This window comes from Sprattus sprattus (assembly GCF_963457725.1).
Source record: "Sprattus sprattus genome assembly, chromosome: 4".
NCBI lineage: Eukaryota > Metazoa > Chordata > Actinopteri > Clupeiformes > Clupeidae > Sprattus > Sprattus sprattus.
This window is the reverse complement of record NC_137923.1, coordinates 6,330,861-6,341,930: the sequence shown is the minus strand read 5'-3', so window position 1 is coordinate 6,341,930 and position 11,070 is coordinate 6,330,861. Positions and strand designations below refer to the sequence as shown.

The window sequence follows — 11,070 nt, the reverse complement described above, 5'->3', positions numbered from 1 at the left end:
TCTGCAAAATTGTTTCTGGAATGGTTCCACCTCACCAACCGTAATACTGCACTCTGTATGCTAAAGAAGAGAAGATGGCCTTTACACGTATGGATTCTATCATACAGAACGATCTCATTTCTTTACAAACTTATGGAAACAAGGTTAAAAAAAAGCATCCAAAAGTGGGCTCAGTACATTTGGACCCATCAGGTATTCCAACATAACAGCTTCAGAACAACTCTGTGTTTGACCAAGGACTTGGTGTGCCTCATACAACTTGCCACCCTCTAGGGATGGACATACTTCATTCTTCCTTCAAACAATAGCTTTCGCTCATCAGCACATATGAAGTTACATTGACAGTTATACTGTTTTCTTTGCCATGCCTGAGAGCATCTGAGTCCGAACCGAACACTACTGAGATGGTTGTGTGGATGGTGTCACAGTGAAAGCGCCTGGGTGGTGTCTGTATCTGACATGACAGATGCACGGAACGGAGTCCCATAGAGTTTGCTGAGTTTGCTGTTGGTTGACAGGCACCCATAGTAACGCAGCATCTTTAGCAAGTCTCTACGGAAGCGCACCCCAATGAAGGCGTACAAGAAGGGGTTGAGACAGCTGTGTGTGTAGGCCAGGCCTTTCATGATTTGAGTTGCGATGTCAAAGCTTTTAGATACGTCACAGTCTGTGATTGTGATATTAGCTGCCTGGGTGGCCTCCACTATCAGCATGGCATTGAAAGGAAGCTGAGAGAGAACAAACACAGCAACCACTGCGAAGATGACACGGAGGGCCTTGTGCTTCTCGAAATTCCGTGTCTTCATCAAGGTGTGGATAATGCAAGTGTAGCAGAAGAACATTACCACCAGAGGCAAGCAAAAGCCCATCAAAATCTGGAGCACCCGGACCATAATTTTAAGATGATTGTTCTCCTTGTTCCAGTAGACCAAGGTGCAAAGCTCCAAGTTTGAATCCTCCCAATTCGAGTGCTTTGTGCCCGCAAAAATGAGCTCTGGTACAGCCAGAAATACAGCGAGCAGCCAGACGATCAAACAGACCAGCTTACTGCAGAGGAGCCTCTTTTTCTTGGAGTTCTGTGCCTTGGTGGTCTGAACGATGACTATGTAGCGGTCGACACTGATGCAGGTGAGCAGCAGCATACTGCTGAAGAAGTTGATCTTGTAGCAGGCCGAAGTGATCTTGCACACCAGTGAGCCAAAGGTCCAGCCATTCAGTGCATCAGAAGCCCAGAAGGGCAGAGTGAGCAGGAACATCAGGTCCGCGATGGCCAGGTTAAGCAGATACACATCTGTCATGGTCTTGACACGAGTCTTGAAGTGCATGTAGATCCAGATCACCAACGAGTTGCCCACTATTCCCAGGAAGACAATAGTCGCATATAAAGGGGGTTCATAGTATTTACGAAACTCCCTAACAGATGTCATGTCACAGGGGCTGAAGTCGAGGTAGTCTTCTGTTGTTGTCGAGTCTGAGTAGTCTTCAATTGTTGTTGAGTAGTCATCACTCTATTGGGAAAGAATTTGTCACAGTTTTGAAGCAGAACACATTTTTGATAAATACTCTTCAACATCTTACAGAGAAATATATTTTTCTATCCTTAAATGTCATAAAGTACATATTTTGCATACCTCCGGTGTAACCATCTGTGTTGTTAGAAAATCATCCATTCTTGACACCTTTTCTTTTCCTTTATTTCCCCTAAGGAAGACAGAAGACAGTCAGTGAATGTAATATCTGATATGATTGCACCATGTAGATATGGCACAATATCACAAAGCATGCATAAAGTGATCAAGTTAAGTGAGTGTCAATTTAGCATCAACTTACTTTCTACTGCACAGGCAGGATGTCTGAGAAGAGTACGGGACTTGTCTGAGAGAACTGAGCCACGAAATGCTGTCTGGCAACTGTCTGTTATGCAGACGCTTTATATCATCATCGTAACCACAACATGACGTGTAGAAGGTGAAGTCATTTTTTTTCAGTCAATACCACAGCTGGATAAGTCAATTCATTGTATTCGGATGAACTCATATATGATAGTACTAAGACATATTTTATATTTCTCAAAAAGTGTGTAATACATTCTAAGTTTCCTTACTATGCAGTCATTAGGGTTCATGCAGCGAAGCTGCAGAAACCTATTGTGTTTCTATGTTTTCTTATTATTATTTTTATAATGTTTTTTGAGCAACAAAAAGTGTTTGAGCAGTTTAAAATTAGATGTAACCATTGAGCAAGCCCATGAGGCTCCCAAGATTTTATTTTCTGTAGTCTGTATGTCTTCTGAGACCACCCTTTAAAAAGAACGATAGATTGTCTGACTCTTGGGGTTGCCAGGTATACAAAGACATACAGTGTAATATGGGGGAAAAACGTACATAATGTTTTAGTTTTTTATATCATCTTTCATTACATTATATGAACGGACTCTTTTATAATTTATTTGAACACATTTCTTACAAAACAAACTATATGGAATACTAGTTATGGTGTCCAATATACACTGTCTGACCCATCAATAAAATAAAATAAATAGTTGCGGGTGTTTTTTGACCTTACCATGCGCCAAAAAAAGACATAATTTCCTCCCCATTTGTTTCAATGGTATTTTCTGTGTGCTTTTCTAATACAAACAGAGAATTGGGAAGTGAATGACACAGCCTACATGACTTGTGAGCGAGCTTCTCCTTTTTGTGAAGCTTTTAGTGGTGTCATCGCACATGGAGGTGTTTACAATTTCACTGACAGACACTCAGTGTAACCAGACCACGAGAGCAATATCGCAGTTTGAGAAAATAGAAGTATTAATAGATAATTAAAGTCTGCTGGATATGTGCATTGAAATTTAGGCTTGAGAAAGAGACTTGCAATACATTTTTAAAGCAATATAATAGTTCATTGTCAGTGTCTGCCTCAGCAAATATATTGTACATCTCTTTATTGTAACAGTCTATTCTAGATTTTCGAACCGGTGGCTTTATAGTTGTATTGTATCCAACTTTATTTGGATTATCCAACTTTATGATTTGCTTAATTTTATGTGTACTTAAATTTACATGTGAATGTAAATACCACAAAAAACTCATGAAAATGAGTAACGGCCAGTCACTCGAGCCTCTGCACCTCAGACTAACCCCATACACATAGCAGATTCCCTGCTATCATTAAGATTGAGGTGTAAGTCAGTCCTACATTAAGAGCCCTTTGCCATCAAAGAGGCCTGTAGACTTCTCTCATGCAAGGTTAAGGACACAGAACTTAAACCACCTATAAAGCTTTGCAATCTGTTGGTTTTTGGAACCATTGCTTGGTTCAGTAAATGTTTTACTAACTTATTAGTCTGTATGTAAAAAGTCTGTATGTAGGACCACCATTTCCTGTACTGTTTCCATGCACTTTTTTTTTCTGTGGGCGAGCTAGCTAAAAGAAACACAACGACAGAATGATAGGTCACTAGATGACAGATGGAACATCTAGTTTAACATCAAATATGGAAATTCACACATTTTACTATCGACTAGCAGTAACTAATTGTTTGTTTGTTCTGTTCAACATGTTAGTAAGACTGACTGATTGTGTATTAGTCACACATAACAAATGGTCATATTAAGTGTTTTGAAAGATTAGTTTGTAGTTGGCACACCAGTATGCCCCATTTCTTAAAAACAAACACACACATAAGCATACACACGAGACAAATAGAGCAGTAACAGCCACAAGTGTGTACCCACATGCAAAAAAAAGAAACAGAGAGAAAAAAAAATGTTGTTTGTGTGCCTGTTGAGCTGCACGTGGTCTGCACATCAGTCAGCCTGTGGCCACCTTGCAACAAGTAAAATTTCAGTGCGTACTTGTAATGGAATCATGAATTGAAACATAACACTCAAAATATGTCTTTTGTATACATAAACATAAACATATGTGGGGTTTTAAAGTGTTATATGTAGTGCACATGCATTGAGTATACAGTATATTTATTATTTTTTCTTTTTATTAAATGTATGGTGGTGGAAATGTTTCCCGGCAATATATATTATGTTACATTATGTTGTCACTTATGTGATTTGCTTGGTTCTCCTGCTGTAGTGCAATGTTTGGTTGGTTTCAATCAGTGCAGATAAATCGAAATCTCTGGTCTATCGGGGATACCCTCTACCTACACGTTGTTGTGTCAGTTGAAAACAATATGCTTGCGTGAGAGAGCTCACCACAAAAAGCGAGAGGTGATGCTTCTACAGGCAAGAGTTTCAGCACGACCTCGCCTCCGTGCCAATAGAGTCGCACTAGAACATCCTGCGGTGTACTTTTTTGAGGGGGGTCAAGGGGGGTTGCATGACAAGCTCACGCACATTGGAGACTATTTTGAGGAAGTTGGCACAAGTTTTGTACACTCTACCCCCTCCCCAACTTTCTCTGTTTTACTCACCCTCTCAATCATCAGTGCACATATGCAGAGGTAAGCCAACAGATTTTAGTTCAGTACAATGAGATATGCCAACAGATTTTAGTTCAGTTCAATGAGATATGCCAACAGATTCTAGCTCAGTGCAATGAGATATGCCAACAGATTCTAGCTCAGTGCAATGAGACATGCCAACAGATTCTAGCTCAGTGCAAGGCATACAGTGCAATGCTGTGTGGGGGCTTACGAGTCTTTCTAAGATGCAATCCGACTCCTCAACAACAACATGGGGAAAAAAACAAAAGTGTAAAACAGAAGTGCGAATAACTTCCTCAATCTCGTGCAGAACCATATGATCCAAAACACACACGTCACTCCGGAAAAAATAGATGTGCGTGACAGACTAGACGAAATAAAGTGTGACGGCTGTTTAGGAGGAACCCAGACATGTGTTCGTTCTCATGGGAGAATGGTATTTGCATTTCACCACATGGTAGTATCAGAGCCGCAGGGTTTTCTTGCTCTGGTTTTAGTACAGTATCTCAGTTTTAACTCTCTAACTCTGGTCCTCTTTAACTGCTGTGGTTAGAGGCCTGCAGAGATCATTTGCTGTTTAGATGTTTCCTTATCAGCTCTGCAGTGTTTTTTTGGAATATTGATGCAAATTATTGGCTACACTTTTACAATGTAATGTAAAGTGACCTCAGTGCTAACCTTGGAACAAATACAGTCAGTAAACCAATGCTAACACGAATGAAAGATATGCACCATGTCACTGTCAGCTGGAGCGCGTCACATGTAAAGGACACAGACACAACAGGTCTATCAGGATGGAGTGTTTATTGGGCTGGCCCAGGATGGGGGTGAGCACAGCACAGACATAAGGTAACAGCCTTAACAGGCTCGGCGTTACAAACACCTATGTCACTGAGGGGATCAAGAGGACTCTGATCCGTCAGCATCAGAGATGATCGATGTCTCATGGGTTTCTGCGAATGAAGGAGGACAAAGAGACTGATTAGTTCAAACAAGCCTAGACACATATTTGTTTATGGATGAACTGCTATCTAGATCCTCTAAACAGGAAGTGCATTTGAGTGTGTGTGTGTGTGTGTGTAGGCACAATGTTTATGCGTATGCAGGTCTTTTAGACGTGTATGTGTGTGATGCTGGTGAGAGGTGCAAATCTAAACTGTGTGCTTCAGCCTCACCTGTGATGATCTCTTTCACCTGTATGCTACTACTTCCAGCTAAAAATGAAGAACACACAACGAACAATCAGGGACATGCATAAAGATTCATCTGATGTGATGTCTGCTGCGCACATGTGATGTCTGGGCTGATCACTGGCACTATCCTGTGCCCTGTCCCTCTGACAACAAACTCACCCTGGCCTGGTATTGTGAATCTATGGTTCCATTCCCCAGAGGAGGAGGAGATGGGGGAGTCCTGTGGTGTGCTGACGTGGGCCAGGGCGCTCTCTGCGAGACGGAAAAGCGCAGGTGAGACAGGACTCCGACCCAACAGCACCACAGGACTCCCCCCCCCCCCCCCCCCCCCCCATATTGGATGTGGCCTGCCTCAGGTGGAGACGCAGAGGGGGTGCGGGGGTCAGGGAAACAGCACTGAGAGGAGTACTCATCAGCTGCTGATGATTTAATGGATTCTTCAAGCTAAGGCCTGATCACCTTACAAATCCTCCTCTCAAATGCTCTGAGTGACACAGCCAAGTGTTCCCTTCTTACACTCTGGGGCAAAACACACCTAAACTGACCTGACTAAACCTGATCCTGGGAGGGTAGAAGGGGTTGAACTCCAGTGTCACACAACTGAAAACTAACATTACTTTTGACCACAGAGATCTTACAGGAGATCAAAGTTGTTTGTTGGTGGCAACAGCTTCTCTGCTGTTCTATTCTATTTCTAGGCAACGGTTTCTGTTTCTATGCGCAATGTGGTTGCCTTGCCATGTGACTGAGGAATTTCCCGAAAACCACCATGAGCGATCTAGTCTCCTCAGGCCATCACATCTTAATCATTCCTGTGAATGAGAGACGTCACACCTTCGCAAGTGTCACGCCAGGGCCTTTTGCTACGCTTACCTGTGAAAGTGTAGGATGTTTCAGTGAAGTCTGGTAATCTGAAACAGAACATGGACAAAGAGCTTCTGATTACAGTCACCAGTAATCAGATGATACATACAATTAACAATGAGGGTAAATATGTAACAATGTGGGTAAATTGAATAAAGGTAAACTGGGGAACTACTCACTTGAAGTCATCTCCCTCCAGTAAGGTCCGGTATGTTGAAATCTCCACATCCAGGGCTAGCTTGACATCCAACAGTTCCTGGTAGGCCAGGATCTGCTTGTGGAGATCTACCTTCGCTGCCTCAATGGCAGAGGTAAGGCTGGCGGTCTGAGCCTGGTACTCAGAGGCACCCCCACTTACTTGAGCATGTGCTTCTGCCATGCCCTGCTCGAGAGACATGTTCTGGAGGAAGAGAAAGAGGATTACAAAAGTAAGGACAGTAAAGTGCAGTGTGATGAAAAAAATAATTTGTTAAACAAAAGCATCTGTTCTGGGAATCTTCAAGCGAGTCGTCAAATACTGTACTGAATACTGGTCAGAGTTGCAGGTTGGTAAGAAATGATCAAAGTAATTTGCATGTAATCGTCAAATTTGTGTTTGATGTTCAGATGAACTCTGCAACTCTGTTTTTTCTTGGGGGACAGCTCTCAGGCCGTGGCAGAGAGTCGTCTCTTGGTGCACACAAACCACTTCCTGTGTCTATATACAGTGATTTATTGTGTAGCTGTCTGCTGATCGATGGGAACTGGTGCTGATTCAGCCATGCTCTCGATACAGGTGGCAGAGGGTGCTTTCTAAAGCTGGCATATTTTTTTATCTTTAGTTTTAGTTTTTCTGTTGTTCTAGCAAAAGCCCCTCAAATCCCTTGGTCCAACATACACATTGTTTCCAGGAAGTCTAGACCATAAAGTTCCCAAAGAGAACTTGTTTTTGTTTTGTTTTGTTGAACCAAACCATGAATAATAAGTATAAAATAAAGTCTAGATGGTTGGTTTTATTATATATAGAAAATGACATGACCCACGCCTTCAATGATAAGGCACACACTGTGGAGGCAATGTTCATTCTGATGTACCAGACAGGCAGGACTCTTACCATGGACACCAGGCTCTGCAGCTCCAGACTCAGGGCCTGCATCTCCTTCCTGGCCACCGAGATCTCCACCTTGGCTGAGGAGATTGCCTCTGAATTCTTAGCCGTCTCTGTGTGCATCTCATCCATCTGCAGGGTAAATCATCAGAGTGAGCTTGAGGGCTTTTGTCCCTTCGCTCACACGCTCAGGCTCCTGAGATGCAAGACGGCCAGTGAGTACCTTGAGTTTGTAATAAGCATCGGCCTCCTCTCTGTGCTGCTGCACGGACTTCTCGTACTCCATCCTAATGCTGTTGAGGGCAGTTGCAATGTCAAAGGACTTGCCCGTGTCCACCTCAATCATGGACACAGAGGTATCCATGGCTGCTGTGCCAAGCTTGGTCTGCAGAGAGGACAGCTCCTAAGAAGCAGGCACAAGGACAGGGCAGAGTTGGGACAAGACACAAGCAAGGATATTGGAAGGAGATAGAGACAGTAAGAATCGGGGCAGAGAGAGGTACCCTGGCAACAGCTCCACTATAATAACACTTGGAATCGTTCACTGGTTTTACTGAAGCCCCTCTCACCTCCTCCTGTGTCTTGGAGATGAAGTCCACGTCGCTTTTCAGGCTGTTGTATTTGGCATCCAAATCAATTCGAACATCTGACGCCATCTCAACATCCTACCGAGACAATCAATTCCAGTTCAAGCAATCAATTCATCAAAAAGGTGTACATTCATTTGAAATATTAATATTAAAACCTCCTGGGTGACCTTTATATTTTGCCCCACCTGTTTCATGGAAGAAATGTCAGACTCAAGTTGGAACTTCACACCCTGTTCAAAATCATACCTGTCCAAAAAGCAGATGAGCAAGTGTCAGTGTGCTGGGTTCTTGTTTATATAAGTGGCAGCCATCTTTATCATGCTGGCAAACAGACTTTTTTTTTATCACCAACACAATCCTCACCTTGTTATACTCAGAATCAAATCAAAGAATCAAACCTCATGCTAAACTCAATCCTAAAAAAATGTGTTGCTCCTATCCAAGTTGTTATACAACTGTTTTTTAAGACAAGAGGCTCTTCAACTGGAAGCATCTACTTAATTTACTGAATTCAAAGTTAGCAGTGAGTGGGAGGAGCAAGAATCACTTACTTGGCCTTGAGTTCATGGGCTGCGCCACGGACGTTGTCCAGCTCGATCTCCAACTTGACGGAGTCGAGGGAGAGGGTTTCCAGCGTGTTGCGGTACTCGCTCAGCTGGGCCTCATACTCCACGATAGAAGTGGCAGAGGATTCAGGAGACATGTCAGCCCCGCCAGTCAGCTGGGACAGCCTGGCCTCCAGTGCCGCGTTCTCCTGTTGCAGCGCCCGCACCTTAGCCATGTAGCTGGAGAAGCGGTCGTTCAGGCTGGACAGCGTGTGCTTCGAGGCTGCCCGGGAGAGCAGAGCGGGCAGGGCAGGGCCCGCAGCAGGCCCCACTGCCAGGGCAGCGCCAGCACTCAGGCCTCCTGATGCCATGGTGCGGCCCATGGCGAAGGCTGAGCTGGCCATCAGCGCCCCTGCGCCACCGCCACCACCACCACCGTAGGCAAGCCCGGCTCCACCACCACCAAAGCCACCGTAGGCAAGCCCGGCTCCACCACCACCAAAGCCACCGTAGGCAAGCCCGGCTGCACCACCACCACCACCATAGCCACCGTAGGCAAGCCCGGCTCCACCACCACCACCACCAAAGCCACCGGCTCCCCCACCCAAGCCGAGGCCTCCTCCTAGACCAAGCCCCATACCCAAGCCGGAACCTCCCCCAAACCCTAATCCCAGCCTGGCACCCCCAGCTCCCCCAAAGCCCTGCCTGGCACCCCCAGCTCCCCCAAAGCCCTGCCCACCAGACAGCCTTGAAGAGGATAAGGACAGAGACATGGTCATAGCTGACAACCTGTGATCACAGCAAGTGGCAGAGAGAACACACAACGAATTGACTAAAGCCTCCTGCTTATATAGACAGGTGGGCTAGGAGGGGACAGAGGGAGGAACAAGGGTGCCACTGAGAGACAGAGATAGAGAGGTAGTGGGAGATGGGCTGGGGCTTGCACTCCTCTTTCCAGGTTCCACTATTCCAGCCCTTTCTCCTCTCCTTCTCTGGAGCCCCACCTGGTTACTCCTTCAGGGCAGGGATTCTATCAACTTTATGATCTTTCCATCATGACAGCTTGATGAACTCCGATTGATGCAGTATCCACACTTAAAAAGTTCCCTTACCAGGATTTCTGCTCTTAAATTCTTGTGCCGTCACCTTTCCTCACATTCTAACGTTACGTGACTATTAGATAATATAAGCAGTTCTTGCAGAACCTCAGCAGAAGCACACGCAGACATCTTGTTCATTATCTCAGTGCAAAACCTAGAAGGTAGCATACGAAGTCTGTATGTCAACCAAATAAACGTACAGGACTGTCATAAGGTGAGGAGGCAGTGCCTGGGCTTGAAAGCCTTGGGGAGATAGGGAGCAGAGCGTGCGGCAGGGTGCTGGGTATGTGCATCTCGCCGACAGGTGAAGCATATCTGCTGACGCCTTCCCTGTGGAGGCCTGCCCACAGATTCCCCCATGCCCAGACTGAGAGAATACCTCTCACATATGGGAGAAAACACAGCTGCCGTTTTCATTTTTTGTTGAATAAATATACTTTATCTACAACTCCAGAGGCTTGAGGTAACTTGAAGTGATTTTTGTATTTAGCACTACCAGTCCTGTTCACTGGAACATTTGGTTTGGACTAACAGTTTTCCACAGTGACTGAAGGCACTAGTTATTTCATGAGGTGGTAGACATCATCTTTGCTATGCTAGATTTTTGTTTTATGTGGGGACATCCTTTGCTGCAAAGCTTAAGACAAATTTCCATTATGTGTGGACCATAAAGGTTGGTTTTGTTCTAATTTAATTTGTTACATTTGAGGCATTATATAACCATAGAATCGAACAGTACCCCTTAGCTAAAATAAACAGACCGTTTTTTTTTACTCCAAAATGATCACCAAAATCAATGTCAAATCCATAATTTGACACAATTTATTGGCCTGAAAACTGTAGACATGTTCAACACTGATCATGTTATGTAGTGAACCTCCCTACATAACTGTATGTACAAGTAACCCTTAAGTAATTCTGCCATTGCATGTAACACACACAGCTGAAGACACACACAGCATTACATGTAGGTTCAGCAGTTTGCCATCATGGTAAAATCACTGTGCAGTCACTGATAATAATAAAAATAGGCTTTAGTAGCTACAGTACATTATAATGTCAAAAACATTATCATTTATAAAATAATTTAGGCCGAAGTGGACGGATCAGGCAGACTTTACATAAGCTCCTCATTCACAGCTTATTTAATGACTGGACATAGCCATAACCACAAACACATACACACACTCACATATCTAAAGCAGCCTTCAAAAGGAAACATGTCTCCACTACTCCAAATCAAAGAA

At 44.1% G+C, this 11,070-nt stretch overlaps 2 protein-coding genes across 2 annotated transcripts; both read right to left on the bottom strand.

Annotated features, from left to right (window-relative positions):
- Positions 1-422: 422 nt before the first annotated feature.
- ccr9a (chemokine (C-C motif) receptor 9a) lies at positions 423-1,670 on the bottom strand (the record flags this gene model as incomplete). The annotated part of the gene is made up of 2 exons (XM_080836528.1): positions 423-1,508; positions 1,632-1,670. 2 exons carry the CDS (start codon positions 1,668-1,670, stop codon positions 423-425), a joined length of 1,125 nt encoding a protein of 374 aa, XP_080692654.1.
- Positions 1,671-5,344: 3,674 nt separating this feature from the next.
- On the bottom strand, positions 5,345-9,502 carry LOC308364512 (glial fibrillary acidic protein; the record flags this gene model as incomplete). Its single annotated transcript, XM_080837645.1, has 10 exons — positions 5,345-5,397; positions 5,620-5,658; positions 5,797-5,889; positions 6,511-6,548; positions 6,681-6,901; positions 7,595-7,720; positions 7,812-7,991; positions 8,158-8,253; positions 8,364-8,424; positions 8,730-9,502. 10 exons carry the CDS (start codon positions 9,500-9,502, stop codon positions 5,345-5,347), a joined length of 1,680 nt encoding a protein of 559 aa, XP_080693771.1.
- Between the last annotated feature and the right edge of the window lie 1,568 nt (positions 9,503-11,070).